Source organism: Folsomia candida, unplaced genomic scaffold, assembly GCF_002217175.1.
Source record: "Folsomia candida strain VU population unplaced genomic scaffold, ASM221717v1 Fcan01_Sc002, whole genome shotgun sequence".
NCBI lineage: Eukaryota > Metazoa > Arthropoda > Collembola > Entomobryomorpha > Isotomidae > Folsomia > Folsomia candida.
This window is the reverse complement of record NW_019091194.1, coordinates 13,729,620-13,748,016: the sequence shown is the minus strand read 5'-3', so window position 1 is coordinate 13,748,016 and position 18,397 is coordinate 13,729,620. Positions and strand designations below refer to the sequence as shown.

At 37.3% G+C, this 18,397-nt stretch overlaps 1 protein-coding gene across 1 annotated transcript; it reads right to left on the bottom strand.

The window, feature by feature from the left end:
• Positions 1–558: 558 nt before the first annotated feature.
• On the bottom strand, positions 559–4,904 carry LOC118434352 (D-arabinono-1,4-lactone oxidase-like). The gene is made up of 7 exons (XM_035847647.1): positions 4,682–4,904; positions 3,909–4,597; positions 1,400–1,469; positions 1,234–1,240; positions 983–1,184; positions 873–918; positions 559–793 (listed from the first exon to the last, which is right to left on the bottom strand). The coding sequence occupies exons 1-7, from the start codon at positions 4,738–4,740 to the stop codon at positions 559–561; spliced, it is 1,308 nt and encodes a 435-aa protein (XP_035703540.1). The 5' UTR covers positions 4,741–4,904.
• Between the last annotated feature and the right edge of the window lie 13,493 nt (positions 4,905–18,397).

Sequence of the window (18,397 nt, the reverse complement as noted above, 5' to 3'; positions counted from 1 at the left end):
GAAAAGACATTGTAAGGAACTCATTTTTGTACTGGTATCGCTGCATATAGGGGCAAACATTTTATCATAATACCCCACTGCAGGGTTTAAAACAGTTTTCCCATCTTCTGTGTAAATTGGAACAAAATCTGGCACTTGTGAAGTTAACGTTTTTTGCGTTACCACTTGTACACTAGTTAGCACATCAAACCCTGCTTTTCGTGCCGCCTCACAAGAGCTTTCCGTGAGTGTTGAGGTCAACTCGATCATGGCTTTTGCAAAAATATTGAAACTGGCGTAAGTTGATGGCACATGGTCATTTGTGTATGCATCGCCAGGAGTGTCGACATCATCAACCAGAATTGATTGTAGTTTAGGATTATAGAAAAGCATTGATATTTTTACTTTCTCTAAAAAATTAATAAAACGAAATAGGGGCAAATTGTGATGCATATTACAGAGGGACCTAATCCGTCATAAATACTGCCATTTTTTACGTGCATTCTGACTGATGAATACAATTAATTCAGGATTCAATTTATTAAAAAAATCAAAATGGTATTGATAAAAATAACAATACTAATTCATGGCAACATCATGTAAACATGGAATATTGACGCCTGCTTTCCATCCTGGTGGCTTAAAAGCAGGATCAACACTGTCAGTAGTAGTCATGGAAGATGTAGCAGTAGTAGCTGCAGCAGCTACGGTTTTCCCGGCAGCAGCGGCAGCAACGGCGACAGCCGCGTCGGCGTGTTTCTGAAGTGCGGCAACCTTTCTGGACGAGGCTTCTTCTTCAGTGTATGGGCACGCACTGAAAATAAAATGAAATATTCGTAAGACCAATTGGACTAATCCTAAACGAATGTAATGAAGTAAAATTGAATACATACTCTGCAATATGTCCGCGTTCCTTGCATTTTGCACATTTACGCTTATCTATGATCATTTTTTTAAATCGACATTAATCTTGCATTGTATTGAAAATAAAAGACATATATACCTTTCTTTGTCACGGCACCCCCACGGCCACCATTAAAACCACCTCCACCCCCACGACCACCTCGAAATCCCCTTCCACCCCCACGGCCACCCCTTCCACGAGTTCCACGTCCTCCTCGATTACCCCGAAATCCACCATCACCGAGAATTGCGCGTCGAAGGCCGTCGGGGGGTCCCTTGTAGCTCAACTCCATGTAGTTCATCTAAAAATTGCACGACAAATACAACAGGGTTGCTTACATGTTAACTTACCTTTAATCTGTACAGTTTTTTTAAAATAATAGCTTACCTTCGAAGAATGGCCAACACAAATGCGAAAACTCGAAGACAAATCAGATAAACGGATCCCTATATAAATAATAAATTAATCCCAACTTTGCTAACCTAGCTTTAATTCATTTAAATGAATTTAACTTACCTTGGAGGGCACGACGTAGAAACGGAGACGATGGGGGGAAGCACGAAGTCGAATATTATGGTGATATTAACTAAATGTATAGAATACACGAATAATAATTATTATTAGGAGCTCATCAATTGATAATTAGCAAATAAATTACCAAATTACCAACTTTATCTTTGGAGTGAAAAGAAACGTCGACCCTGAATGCTCGTCCAGAAGAAATGAGTGAGTGAGTGAGTGAGTGAGCGAGCAGCAGTGGTGGTGGTGGTGGTGATATATAGTATATATCCCACAAGTCCGGCACTATTATACTATATATCACCACCACCACCACCACTGCTGCTCGCTCACTCACTCACTCACTCACTCATTTCTTCTGGACGAGCATTCAGGGTCGACGTTTCTTTTCACTCCAAAGATAAAGTTGGTAATTTGGTAATTTATTTGCTAATTATCAATTGATGAGCTCCTAATAATAATTATTATTCGTGTATTCTATACATTTAGTTAATATCACCATAATATTCGACTTCGTGCTTCCCCCCATCGTCTCCGTTTCTACGTCGTGCCCTCCAAGGTAAGTTAAATTCATTTAAATGAATTAAAGCTAGGTTAGCAAAGTTGGGATTAATTTATTATTTATATAGGGATCCGTTTATCTGATTTGTCGTCGCTTTTCTTCGAGTTTTCGCATTTGTTTCTTTTGGATGCTGGTAAGGATCAACGTTTGGGGCATTAATATTCAACGGCAGTATAGGGTAATGAACATATTATTTAATAATAAAGCTAGGTTAACAAAAATTAATTAATCTTACCGTCTGATTTGTTTTTTTGCAGAATTCTTATTTTTCAATTGGTGCATCGGCGTCTGCTGCGTTTTTCTTCGATTTTATTTTTTTAATTTAGATTTTAATAATTATTTATTTATTGTTATTCTTTAATAAAGCTGCTTTGTGCGGTTCAGAACTTTACTGCTTTGTGCGGTTCAGAACTTTACTGCTTTGTGCGGTTAAAGGTAAGGACTTTGTGTCCTTCCTCAAAATGGAAAAAAAGATGAAAATGTCAGATTCTGACAATACTAATTCATTGAATTACTTTTTTTGGAATAGTGATGGTTTGAATAAAATTAAAGTTGAATCCATGATACCTTTCTGGATCAGTAGCGATCTGGTTTTTATTCAGGAAACCAAACTAGATCATACTAAAGAGTCGTTGTTTGAGGAATTACTGAATAAACACGGTTTTAATTGTATATTCAACGCCGCAACGGTTTCTCCTACAAACAACTTATGGTGGAATTATGGTACATGTATGTTCTACAAAAACTTGGCAGTGGAGCATATTGATATAAAGAAAGCTTTTCCAGATATTAAATCTCCAATCAATCCTGAGAGATTAATGATGGTGAAAGTAAGAAGCAATTTGATGAATGCAGAAATTATTTTTCTCAATCTTTATTTTCCATGTCAATCCTCGAAACCTGGACGCTCAGCTGAACGAGAAAATTGGGCGTCCACGATTGATGCTTTGTCGACCAAACTTGCTGACTACTTTGTTGTTTGGCTGGGTGATTTTAATATGCAAAAACTGAAATCGGATGCTAAACCAGATGGACGGTCTTTAATGTACGACAAACTGGATAAAACACTAAAAAATCATGGATTTCTAAATGTCATGGAGAAATTATGGCCTGATAATGTTTACACCCGGTACGGTTTTTCCGGTTTCGTTGATGGTATGATATCAAGCAGACTAGATTACGTATTTATTTCCAAGAAAATGCAGCAGTTTAATCAGACTGCAGAACCTATGTATACTATGAATATGGCACTTAGCGATCACGTTAATATTAAATGTTCAAATCAAATTGCATCACCAGATTATCCAAGCATCAAAGATTCACCAAAAATGATATGCAGTCCACCTTTTATTGTGGATCGCAATAATGAATGCCCATACTGCCACACAAATTCTCAAAGCCCATATGCATTAATTCTTCACATTCGGTCCCACACAGGTGAAAGACCTTTCTCTTGCTCCAAAGAATGTGGTGCTAGATTCCGGAGTGTACATGATGGGAACAAACATGAACCAGGATGTAACGGGCCAATAATTCTAAAAAAATGCCCGCATTGTATGTTCAATACATACAATCAGACGTTGTACGATGTTCATGTTCCTTATTGTAGGGACAAAAATACATTCGGTAGATTTCGCTGCGCACCATGTAACTATGCAACAAATAAGTCTATCGAACATAACAGACACCTTGCAACTAATGCACATGCGACCATTCACAATTTGAAAGGATATGCTTGCTTGCCATGTAATCTTGAATATCCCACTCTTACATATTACAATAAGCATATGGCAAATTCCAGACATGCAGTTCGAAGTAGCGACTCGTATGGCAAGATGAACTTAATGTTCTAATTTAATTGCTTTGTTTCCTTTCTTGAAATGTTAGTTTTTATTATTACTATAATGCAATATATAATGCAATATATAAATACAGTGTATATACATAGATCTAAAAAAGAGTTGGCAATGATCACTTCTCTTGCACTTGGAAACCAGTAGATTGACATTTGATCAGCATCTCTTGCCCATTGGATCGCTGTACCATCTGTCAACACGTCCTCACTGGTGACATAATTATGTGCGATGACTTTATAGAGTGGTTGTGTTAGCAGAGTAATCCTCACAACGATGCCTAAAAGGCCTAAATTTATCCTAAATGATCTGAGCTCCGCTTCGTCCGTTATTTGGACAAGTTTACCCAATCCATCCACAACAACTAATGAAATAACTTGCGAAGAGATGGACGAATAATGTTTAATTGTTGAGCCATGTGATCCTGTACCAATTGCGCCACCGAGTGTTATGTTGCCAAAAGCCGGCGTTGTTTTAAGCCCTCTGTTATTTGCTCTAAGAAATTCATTGGCTTCATACAAGCTGACACCCGAACCGAATGTTGCTGTTTGGTCAGCATTTATTTGAAAATATTTCAAACCAATGTTTTGAACTGGAATCCCCTCCGTGCAAATGATGTCTGTTTGCGAGTGCCGAGCACCGAAAACTTTGACTGTGATGTTTCTGGCAATAGCTTCCAGCACAATGCTTTGTACGTCTTGAATCGTTTCAGGATAGCGAACGAAATCTGAAGGTCGGCACAATGGTAATGGACGATACGAGCTGTACTCTTTCGTGAGGCTGTTGAATTTGTATACATTTATTTTTATTATTAGAAACACTTTTAAAAATTTGGTATGATAAGTATTTTGTGATTTAAATTACCTCTGAACACTTGAATTAAGCGAGGCAAAAATTGCGAAGGCAAAAATTAATTTGAACATGTTGTTTGTTGGGGTTGGATGTATTACTAAATGGCTATTTTGTACTGAAGGGCAATATTTTCTTAAAATAAAACTGTAACTGTAAAGCAAATGCTGTTATTTGGAGTCTCCTTTTAACACCATGAAAAAGAAGGGAATTGAAGGGGTTAAGGAAAGAATGGCACCACCACCGTAAATATTATTATTATTCGTCGCCAACTTTCTCACATTTTAAATAGCTTGCATTAATAAAAATGGCCCAACTTGTTAAATCTGTGTAAATAAATTGGCTCAAAAATCGTCAACAAAATTTAGAAAAAAAGTACGCAGTAAAGCAAATAAGGCCTGGTTTACATGCAAGCAAAGAATTATTAGATTCATCCTGTTATTTTCTAAATAATAAAACACAACATTCCAGATTTCCATCCAACTTCGTTTACAACGTCCAACACTAATCGCTGGCACGAAACACAAGGTGTGTACATCTTATCTGAACAAACACGCGATCTCAGTTTCTCAATCCGATTTCAGCTCGTTGTTGTAAACAAGCGACAAGTAAGAAGGTTTAGAAATGGATTCAAATAATCCTTCCGACCACATGCACACGAACATAATTTGACCCTTGACATTTTGTGCTTTGATGCCTTCTACCTGTGTGGCAGGAAATGTACAATCACTAGAAAAAACTGCACTCATTTCACTCGCAATGTATGTGTTGCAATGTCATAATGTACGCTGCATTTATTATGCATGGTGTTAATGTCCATTTAAGTCTCGGCGTATTTCCATTTAAATGCAATTTTTAAAAAATATACGGCACTGTCATCCAAAGAAGAAGATAATAATTACTCCTGACAATCAAGTCTAGATTTTTCGCAATTTGTTCAATTTTCAAGTAAGGCAATCCTAATAAAAAATGTGAAGTAATTTTACATATGTACATAAATCCTTAGAGTATTTAATAATAATATCTAGAGTGGAAAAACCCATGGTAAATTTTGAAAATAACAAATTTTTTTGTTCCGATGCAGACAAAAATAAGGGTGCAATAATTTTTGTATAACAACTATAATGTCATATAGTTTCAAAAAAAATAATTTTCTCCCCATTTTGAGCGTAAAAGTAATGTGTGGAAAAGGGCGAAAAATAGAATTTCATTCAAAATCCAAAGTTTTGAATGATTTTTTATGAAACTATGTGACATTGTTGTCATACAAAAAATTATTGCACCCTTATTTTTGTCTGTATCGGAACAGAAAAAGTTGTTGATTTTGGGGGCTTTTCTACTCTAGTTATTATTATTAAATACTCTAAGCATAAATCTCAAATATTCTTAGACACACATTCATCTACTTTACTTGTAAGCAAGTCTCAGTCTGCAACCTGCACTGGCTGCACGCATGAACTTAATTTCAAATAGTTCTTAAATTAGATTCTATTTCTCTTTGTCACGGATGTCGTATTCCCCTGTGCATCAAATTCTGACGACGGTTTATTAAAATGCAATGCACTACATTCACAAGGTTTGAATAATTAATTCAAATATAAATATTCAAAGAATTTGATATAACAAGCAGTTGTATAACAGGAGCAGAATTTGAATTATCATGTCTCCTCGTAAAATTTATGTGTGAAACTTTATTTAGTTTGAAATCCAACATAAAATGTATTTACATAGTCGCCGTGTAAACTATACGGGGAGAAATTATCTACATGAGGCCGTTAAATTCTTCATGTTAGAGGGAGAGAGAGAGAGTCTACTTGAGTGACGCTTAGAAAATTAAGCAACTTGTGCCCGGATAGTCATGCAAAGGAGCAAAGGAGATATTAGGTAGCGCACTGCTCATAAAATATTAAATTAATTAGATAACATCGCACTACTGTCTTATCTCAATTTGGTTTGCTGCGAGTAATGGAAACATGTTTCTTCCTTTGTTTATCGTACAGATTCCTACTGGGATACAACTCGCCTTTCCACCCTCACTTCAACTGTCCCGCATAAACTAATATCTGCAGGGATCAAGTATATAACCACCAGACAATTCAAGCTACCATAATTCAGTAGCCAGCTCCATGTGGTCATCTTATTAACAATCTGTCCTTGAATTCTGGGACTAAAATCAGGTTTGTTTGCGGCAGGATGAAGAAATAATAATAATGATTACAACTTATTCAACCTGGGATATCACGAGTTTAAGCTGAAACAGATTAAAAATTCCAGAGGCTTTTTACGTCAGTCTTCTCAATATGCATAGACCAGTACACTCGTTTGTTACTTTAATGTTTTTTAGATTTTAGATGATTATTGTGTGGTAATTAATCAAATAGAAACAACATTCATTTAAGCAAAAGGAACTCCATCACCGACAGAACTGCCTAATTAATGAGCATTATACAATGAATTAGTGGCCAGCCTGTAACTACGAGTCCCATACGTAAATACGTATGTACGGTTAGATTACACAAGGGTCAATATCACAGTATTTTATGACTCTTTTAAGCACGTTGGTTCCAACTTATTGCATGAATTGTATTTACCTCCTGAAAATCGTTTAGGATTAGTAGCAGTAATTAATACGGTAATGGTAGAGGCAAAAAGAATCAAAAAGCAAGTTATAATAATTCATCTTATTATTAGCATCTGCATTGTTACTGGTTTTTATGTACACCCATACACAGCGTCGGACTAAACTGTACATAATATGATCGCGGTAGTCTATCATTGGTAGATATGCACATACATCATGACTCACGACAAGAAGGGAGTAGCAGACATAATTTATTATGATTGGCGTTTTTAATTCGATTCATTTGTGAACAGTAGCTTTTCTTCTCGCTGCATTCTCTTTATTTATGTGTTTGCCTACTGCATGACTAAAAAATGCGATTATTTCATGCATTTCCTTGATTTTACAGTTGTATTTCTTCATACCTATAAATATGAAATTCCAACTAAAGTTCACATACGAATTCAAACCTGCCCATTATCTGTCATCATGTGTCATGTTTCCCTATTAATTACGAAATAAACTGCTCGGATCTGCAAATGTTTATGGTAATTAAAAAGAAAAATCGTTATTTAATAAAAGCGAACAACCGTCAATGATCAAACGTAATACGTGTGAATTGGTTAATAAAGGAGTTGGTTTATAACTAATAACTTTTACTTGGAGTCCTCAATGTTTCGGCGACGACGTAAAACGTGTTCAAGGATTACTAGAGAATTTTGGAATTATGCCATGTTTACACGCCTGCCGAGGAAAATATCTCTCCTACCGAAAATACAAAATATAAACTCCAATTTCACTATGAAACAACTAGTTTTTGTTGCATGTCGTGTCTGGATATGTGTTAACTGTGTGAAATTCTCAACCGCAAGACATTAAGTTGTATACATATTCCATCGCCATCCTATTTAGTATAAAGCACTGGAAACTGGAATACTCTTCACGGAAAAGAATCTCATCCGTTCCATCTTGACATCCCGTCTGCCCGAGGTGGAGAATGAGAAAAAAGGTATAACCAACAACAACGGAGTTCAGTGTGATTCTCTATTTACTGCAAGTAATGCTTAAATAGACCAATTTGAAGGATTTGTCATTTTGACAGGGCGTGAGTTCAGATTGCAGATTGTCACTTTCATCGACGAAGTATGTATGTACCACCCGAGTTGTTTTTGGCTGGTAAGTATCTAAAGCTACGATCTGTAACCTTTATAGAAATGTGTGTCTCATTTTAGACCTTCGTAAATTCTGACGTGAACAATGTGAAAATAAAAGCATTTAAATCCTGCTTAACCCGTCAGCTCAAACAGTACTGCAGACTACCTGCACTGAAGGTTCATATGCTGTGTCGTGCTACAAACAGAATGAGGGTATAGTTATAAGGTGTGGTGGGTACAACTAACAAGTGTCAAATTGGGCCTAAACTACAACCTTCACATTGATGGAGGTTGCTGGACAACATTAATCCATCAAAAACTGTCGGTTTGTTCACTTTATAGGATTTTAGAAAATTCCAGATTATTGTAAAATGACAGAATTTTACTCTGACACTGACTTATCTCCGACGCAAAGCTTTAACTCATGTGTCATGAGTTACTCTCGCTGAAACGCACGAATTCGTTTACATGCATAAATGTGGATTATGAATCTATATAGCAATTCTATGTCACAATTTTGTTTTCCAATTTTCCTGAAATGCTTCAAGCACTTATCCCCTGATAATCATGATTCGCATATGATTTATTTTTTGCAATATTCACACGATGTGCAGGAACAAATTGAAAAATGTGGTTTTATTCAACTACCTAAAACCACAACTTCACAATGATAATAATGTCTTCATTGTATGTATGCATGTTTACGAGTACTTTGCTGTATGACTTGCACAGCCAATCATCATATCAATTTTTGACTTGGATTTTTATTTGTTTGAATAAGATTGTAAGGTTGACCATTCACTATTTGCGTTATCATGTAAAATGCTTTTAAATAAAATACGCATGACAATCTAAAACGCAGTCACAAATTAAAAGTGCGTTCCTCTATGAATTTCTATTATTTTTTTTCTTTGAAATTTTTGAGGGAACAACGTCTAAGCTCACCTCTCTCTATTGGGTGCAAACATTCCTCTCTCATCGTTGCAGTTAAAAACGAGGGAGAAAATTAGTGAGCATTCGACTATTTTCCGTCAGCCAACTGAGAATTAATGATGGTCCTTTGGGTGAAGCGATGGAATATATTCTCACATCCTCCCAATAAAATTTTAACTTGATTGTAATGGCACCAGGTACAGGAAAATAATTCAGTGCAGCCCTTCAGGCCAAGGCTTCAGTTGTTTCTTCCTTGCCTTCCTTTCAAGCAGAGACCCTCAAATTAAACAGATTTTTCTCAGAGCGCATAGGTGTTCTTGTCTGAAACATGTCTGATGAACCAGCCACCCTGCTGGCTTTCTGACGTCGGATTGCCCATAATCAAAGAAAGATTACATCCATTGGTTCATTTTTTTGCTTTCATGTGTAGATTGAAAATTGTTTCAAATGATTTGTAAGTGAGCAATGGTTTACAATAAATGTTTGGCTTGTGCAAGTGCTTATAATGTGAAGGCTATTTTTGCGTTTGATTTACATGAGATTTTCAGGTTTGATTTTGTTGAAGATAAATATTTTCACGTAAGACGCAAGATTGGTAAATTATTACGAGTTGTTGTTTTCATCGCTGCTGAGATTTGACGCACTAAAGTTATGCATAAACCTCAATAAATCAAACTCGAATGAAGACAGATTGGGACACACGTAGTTATGATTATCACCTATTCTTTCCATTCACGTCGGAACGAGATGGGTGCTCTGATATCGCTCTTGTACGTAACTTCAGTCTTCTTACTTCACGTGATGTACGTAAAAATACACAAATATTTGTTGGTACAGCGTACAACGTTCTAGGCATGTTATTCATAATTAGTATTATTAAAAATTCTAATCCGTCCAACGCATGCCTTCAGATTGATATGAAATGGACAGCTGACCAAAAATTGTTATAAATTAGCCACCGTATAACCAACAAACAATTCATTTTGATTCGAAACTAACTGTTGGGTAAATATTGCATTAAATTCACCGTGTTTGCCTTTCATTTATATTCCATCCATGCCTGAGGACGTTTTGAATTTAACATAGGGACATATTTACTGTGTACAAGATGGGAAAGTTTTTATATACGTCAACCTGTATGACTTGAGTGTTTGACATGCGAATACACCATTAAATTTTTCGGTATGTATTACAAAAAAGAACTTGGAAAAAAATAATAAAACTCATGAAATAATAAGATTTCAACGAACTTCAAAGTTCAAATGAAGTATAGGCAAATATCAAAATGTTTTCTTCTGTGGACCAATTCCGAAAATCAAGTTGGAAAGTTCAGCTTTCTAGGCAAGCAGAATGTGGTGCACGGAGAGGAAGGGCTATGCAGGATGCAATGAAATGATCAAAGTAACGGCAACGTCTCTGCAATTAATTTCCCTCATAACAATTTTCACAATTGTGCAGTGACACTTTGATAATTGTCATTGTCGCCAACACATTCAGCAAATGCCCCAATGCAGTTTATAATACAATGTCCGTTTATTCTTTGCCGGACTACTGTGTGTTCCCTGCCAAGTCGCAGGAGAGAGAAAAACACACGTTCTTCTTATTATACACAATGTACAATGGACCCGACCACTGAAATACGTTTTTGTGTTTGGTCGCAGATGCAGGGAAGGATGGAGCATTTCGATTAGGGCATTTGGTCCAAAGTCTGGACCAAAAGGAGAGCGTAACTAGTAATGAAATTCGTGCAAAGTGTAACAGCGGTGCAAACGACGTCCTCGGGGAACAGGTTTATTTGTGATGTTCAGAAATGAAATTCAACTCTAACTCGCCAACTAAACGGCGTTCGGTGCGGGCTTTGTTCCTTATTCACTCACATTCGTTTACACATCACATAAGACCATGCAGTGGTAGTTTTACCTTTTACTCTACGTACTCGCCTTGGACATGGGCCACGTAGGATGTGTAGGTACGCGTATACACTTACATATGGGTTGTACCCGGTACACATGGGTTGATTTTTGGCTAACCTGTTATATGTACAAGCCACTCGCAATATGGTTTAATTTATCCCAAAGCACTTTCTCCCCTTCTACGCCGAACATTAGTGTGTTGTCGTCATCTCATTTAAAGTTCTAATCAAGCCAAGGTAGCCATGATATTGAAATCAAGTACCGAATCCGGCCTTGCAAGTCTCCCTCGCTCTTTATCCACACAATAAAACGACCGAGAGTGGCACGCAGCCCGTTGTTGTTCTACATGTGTACAGTGATACCAGGGATAAATGCAATGCCCCAGACTTTAATGCGCTATAGAAAGCTGTATGGCTATGTCATTTCGAGTTTACTGGAAAATCTACAACCCACGATTAATGTCCTGTTATGTTTAGTCGCCACTTTATTCGCATTTTCATAATACGAACTGACTGGGGAAGCATTCTGCCGGCTGGCTAAAAGTCAGTCATAAAAAGCAATGTCGTTAATGAGACGTTCGAGACCATGTGATTTTCCCATGCGGCTCCACATTTCAGAGTGTAAACAAATGAGCTTTTTTAATCAACAACAAGCACTAATAATAAATTTAGTGCAGCACAGGTGTGATGTAACTGTATCAAGTCTTGGTCGTAATTTTGTCCATACATAAATATGCGCATATGCAAAATGGATGAACACACGGTGCCATTAACAGAATAAAGTGCCGTAAGGGGATACGTGTCATGTCAAAATATCCTGATACCTCCAACCCTCCACAAACATACGTTATCTTCCTCTTTACCTCCCTTATGATTTGAAACGTGGAATTTAAAATCATGCAGGCAACTAAGGAGGCGTGCAAGCTCATCAGCAAAGGCTCATCGGGATATTTATGTTCCCGTGTGTGTAATAAATGCAGAACAGATATTTCATTCCTCTCAAGCCTTGTTGTGGAGATCAGAAAAGTCAAGTCCAAAATTATATGGGGAATGGAAGAAGAGGGAATTAATAGTCGATGATGATGATTGTATGAGGTTGGTGCTGAGGGCAAGCTTATTTTATTTGTGTATGTATACCCATGCTGGTGTACACTTATTACGTACTGAAGTTATAACTTTGTGTACCTACGGACATACATCTCACCCTCATTTTCACTTCACGCGAGATGAGAGGTGGGCAGGAGCGAGCGAGCGTCGAGACTGCATTTTGCCAAAGAACATCCTAATTAAGTCTGACTTTATCTTTTCATCCTCTCTTTGCATGAATAGCTTCAAGACGAGATTTTAATGATAAATCTCCTGCAAATGTATTCAGAGTTGGAGAAACCTGAAAAGTTTTAGAGGTGCTTCAGTTTCTTTGTTACATTTGTCCTGTGGAGTTGCACAAAAGGCAATGGAAGTTAATAAGCCGACTTATGTAGGAAAAGATTAGTGGGAATGTTATTTAAACTTGAAGTAGGAAGGGAAGGAGGACTTGTGGTACACATACGTACATAAACTCTTAAGGGCTCTGGCTGTTGTGCTGTCTGTAATGATCTCAAATTTAGTTCAAAACTATATTGTTCAAAGTATGTGTTACATCACTCTATTTGCTTATTCAGACTTTTCAGAATTATGATTGCTTACAGCATGTCTTGTTAGAAGAACTTATTCATCATAAATAATGTTATTTTGTCTGCGTGTGGGTTATCGAATGCGACGAACTATATAACCGTTACATAAATAAATTTGTTACCCGAATTAATGATGTCTGGCCAAGGTAGAAGATTCAGTAAAGTTTGAGAATCATTGTAATAGTATTCCGCCAAGTTTTACCTTTGCGGACCAGTCGGAGACTAATTTAACGCTTTGATGAATCTGCAATTTCGACCAGGCCCAATGCAACGTGACATTAACATCGACCGACACCTCACCAACTTCATTTCTCGGATAAAAAGAAGCAGACCGCTCCGAGCTCAAGGTCCAATATCATCGTTTGCACGGAAGGGTCACTATTTATCCATGTTCGTCGTTGATGTCCACCGGGAACTAGACTCACCTAATGTAATTTAATTACGACGAGTTGAGAGGAGTAAGAGACAGCAGCTGACACGTTCATTCACGGTCATTTCTCGTCTTGACACATGAGATGAGTGGATCGTTATAAGTGGTGTTAACTTGGCTGCTGGCCATGCCGGCATCTTCCCAATAATAATAATCCCTGGTGGTTGGTTCCACGGGTCGTTCGTGCATGCATGGTGTCCGCGCTTTCTCCTCGCTTTCCCCACCTCCTTCAAGTCAAACACGTCCCGATAATCTAATTATCCCTTTCAGCCAAAAAGAATACAAGTGACAGCAGCAAAATAGGCACATGCTTATTTACACGGAAGCTACGTACATACTTACGAGCATTAGTTTGTTAGGGGTGCGTAACCTTTGTGTATCATTTGCTAACAGTCATTTAAATACTACGTCTCCGATTTCCACGCACTCAATGGAAAAGTCATATGTATCTAATATGGAGCTAATTCATCTTCAAAACTATGATGAACTCTGCATTTGTTAACATTTGTCTCAAAATTAATTTCCAGTGCATATGAATTTTACACGGAAAAATTGTTGGATACCATACAAAACTTATTGTCTTTATCAACTAACTTTATACCAGTATATCTACCAATACAAAAGGCGTTAGGACATGGTTTTGACGAATTCATATTTTAATTGCGGGATGTTTTTTAGTTGTAGAGATTTCTAACATTTTTTATGTGAAAGCCCGTGTCTCAAACTATAGGTAAACATGTCTGGCTTCCGGTTTTGTGTACTCTGCGAAATGAGGGAAGGTCAAATATAGAGAGGTGTCCTTTTTTAGTTTTCCAAACCAGTGTTCTTATAAAATGGCGTTGAACAAAAGATTTTTTTCTTAGGTCCTGATGCAAAAATCGTCTTTGCGAGTATTATCAAGAGACTTAGCATACTTTTCACTATATAAAACCATTTTTGTCTCATGCTTATCTTTTAAGTCACTTTTGTAGTCTAGCTTCATACTTGTCCTAATGGAATGCTCTCGTTAACGCAACTCCTCGACTTTTAAGGCCCCCACATTTTAGGACTTTGATTCTAAAAATCCCTAACGTTGTTTTTATCCAAGGTACATATAGTATATTGCACTGTAAATATTTTTGATTAAATTTTGATAAGTGGTTACACCCCACGAAATGAGTTTTCATCAAACCCAATAAAATTTTTGGAAAAGTTTCCGTCGTCATCAAGGTTGAACTTCAAAAATAATTTAACTAACCAAAACTTGGTAATTTTATTATTTTGTCACTTGTACCTTGTAGGTAAAATAGTTCTGTAGCAGGGGACACAAAAACGTTATTAAAATTTATTTTCAACAAAATTTGACCATTAATTTTCCAAATTAGTTTACGAGTTTTTTATGATTCCCCGTCAGCTGATTAGCTTGGGTCCTTCTCCAAGACTGTTTACTCAAAATCTTAACTATTTTGTTTAATATTACTCAGGACACTTCCAGCTTTACCCTCAATCTTCATTTGACCCAGTGGGTCTGCATTCAAGGTCAGCAGGTCAATTTTCCCGTGCACGGTCCGATTTATCACTTTTCATGGAAAAATTTCATTGACAATGGAAGGCCAACGTTATGTAATTCATTGTGGATTCTTTTATTATTACATGCAATGATTATCTAGGGTTATAATATTAAGAATAATTCACCTCTGACCTCTTAGGTTATTATGCTATACGAGTACTTAAGTTTGGAAAGTGTTTTTACGGCACCCTCCAACTCTGAGGACACTGGAGGTGTCATTTTTGAAGCTATCACCTTAAAATTTTGGAAATACCTTTTTGAGAGTATTATCTTGCAGTCTACCAAAAATCACTTCAAAATTCTACTCCCTGCCAGAGATATTCACCCGCGAATTCGTCAAAACCATCACCTAACGCCTTTTGTAAAATCCAGTATATTACCTTCAGAGTAAAATCGCCATGTATCAATTCGAAGACTTCACCTTGCTGGAGCAAGTTCAATCTTGGGGGCAGTAAATTTTATTGTAAAATATATGAGAGTGTGTGCATATAGATCTGTAGCAAGTTGGCGTAACAACCCTCTTCCTTCCCCAACTCCATATCATATCATGATGAGCGATAAAGAGCCTTTCTGGTTTTGATCTGATCTGATCTATGGATTTTAAGACTGGTTGCTGCTTGCTGGTAGATTTCAGTCTGGGGTGAATTTTCGATAGGGGAAATATATCACACTACTACTACTTTTACCAAAGGAGCTGATCGTGAGTCGCAACCTGCAAAGAAAGCAAATTTATGAGAACATCGTGCCGAATAGAAGGGGAAAAATGATGCCAACTTGGCAAAAAACATAAACGGTCTCTCTTTTTCTATTTACTTTTCATTGTGACAGGTCAGCGTGATATAACCCGTCACCCCAAGTGAAAGTCTGCCCGTGGCCGACATTTTACACTTGTAATAGAATGAATCCAAATGTCGTATAGAATTGTCAGAATATGAACAGTGTTCAAAATTCTGACTACAGATTGTTCAACAATTTAAAAATTTTACTTTGGTGACACGCCGTTTAAAAATACCGAGTCGCCCGAACTGAATCAAGTCGTAATAAGCAAACATCACTGACTTGTTAGAGGTAGGCCGTTCAACAGAAAATAATTCAAGGTACAAAACGGTTGCGTAAATCTAGTTCGAATGGCTTCGTTCAGAGTTGGTCTTTATTTAGTTCCTGACTGATCTATTGTCTTATATTGCCAGGACTGCACTTTCTATAACTGTCCCACCAGACACGCCGTCCAGCACTGCGTAGTATACATGCATTGTATGAACCAACGAATCTTTCTCCGCTCTCTCTCTCTCTCTCCAGTTCCGTCGACATTTCGTTGAAGTGGGTAATTTCTGAGTGGAAAAATTCCTGGAGACATTTGTCAAGCAAGAATCGTTCGCTCCCCTCTCTCTTGCAGCAGTGATAGTTCTCGTAATTCTTATTCTTGAAGGCAGCACTTCTGGACAGGAAAGTGCCATTTAACCCTCCGACCCCTGCACCACCAACCATCACCAACTCTTTCCTCCATCCAAGCTCTACAGACCTGTTATTCCGCAGAGTTATCGTACCTATGTACATACATACATATGGACCTAAGCAAGTACGTAGGGAGATATATAGGCAGGCACATCGTGGTCAGCCTCATCTTATTCTTCCAGTGGTTGAGCTCTGAGACTACGGATGAGGATTTGGTTAGACTCCCCTTTGCATGGTTCGGTACAAGGCCATAACTTATGTCACTTGTTTATAGCACAAGGGTTGAATTTTTTAGCTCCCGCTCTCCTCCCGACTATTTCCTACTTTATCTGACCGGAAGGGATGTAGAAAACTTTTAATTGAATTTCTCAAATCTCCCGATAATTCTGAAAACTGAAACGCTAACTCTCACTTGCCAACCAGCTCTCCCCTCCGACCGACCACCACCTCGCATCGTTGCTCACTTGCTTTCTTTATTTTCTCTCCCAGTTCCATTATTTGTAGTGGAAGAAGGGTCATAAAACCACAACCTGGTGGTGCTGGTGGGTTTATCGTTTCAAACCTTTTCAACCAACTTTCTTCCACGTGAACACAAAAGGGTGAACACAAAATCCCTTGTATCACAAAGTGTGAATAAATGAGTTCAGTCCGCTGCGTCGTTAGTTTTTGTAATTTATATTTTTAAATTTGAATTGAATTTTTCTATTGAGTAAACTCTTTTCGAGGAAGGCGCATAGAGCTACAAAAATAAATAGAAATTTATAAGTAATACCAATTTGAGTTCCCTCGTTACTAGTGGTGTAAGTTCATATACTCTTTGTGTATAATAATTCTGTGTAATAATTTGCCTTATGCTGCAACAAAATATTCGGCAGTACTAAGAATATGCAAATATATGTATGTGTCAAATGATATGATATATTTATTTATATCTAATGATGATTATTCTATTGTAACATATTTTGTGTGCTAAACGAGGAGCGCAGTGAATGTCGTGAAAGGGAATTTGATCATGACATGTATGTATCTACGCACATACATATTTAGAACCAATGACTCGAGAGTGACTAACAAAGGAATCGTAGGTAATGAAATAACGTGTATTGTTTTATTCCACACATTTCGATATGTTGTGAATAGATTATAGAGCAATGACATGCACAAATATAAATGTGCATAAATACATGTACGATGTACGTATGGAATTAGTGTTTCCTTTAAGTCAATCAACGTCACTAGAATTTATATATGGTTTGAATTTTAAGTAGTGATGGGATTAGATTAGGGATGCATGTGCATTAATTCACTTGGCATACATATGAAAGGTAGTAAATTGGTTCAGCTGATAAAATGTTATGCAACTCGACGTGGACTGACATGGATTCTGCATGTGCATGCAGTTTCAAGAGTGATAAGAATAATAAATGGTTTTTACATCGCCGTTCAAAAAACGTGCTTTCATGGCACATGCCATTCAAGGAGAAAGTTGAGACTCACATAACCCCTCCTGGAAGTACCAGATGCTAATACGGTTAAATAAAATATTGGAAAGAGGGCGAATGCTGAAGACTGAGGGCCAAAGGAAATAAAAATCAAATGAAAATCCAGAGTCGAGTCAATTTAAAGAAGTTGATGTTGGGAATAGCCAAGTTTCGAGGGATAAAATTGGTTTGAAGGGAATGCCACCAGTTAGAAAAAAGAGCAGGCGATTGCCAATGTCAATGTCACCAACCAGGACCTTTCCCATCTATGTACATCTATGTACGTACTATAAGACTCATATGCGTGCTATGTACATTTACACTTTTCACACTACTGGAATGGATGTGATGTGGAATTGTTGGGGAGCCAGGGAAAGCTGCTGCATTGTTTCCCACTTGCAAGTATTGGATTGGAAGTATTCGACGGAAATTAGAAATCTATTGCCGACATTCAATTCAAGTCCAGATTGAAAATAAAGATTTATTGGGATGTGGCGGAAGGGAAGTCGACAAGATTATGTGTCCTTGATGCACTGTGCTCCACCAAACCAACCCCACTTCCAAGCAAGTCTAAGCGTTAAAAA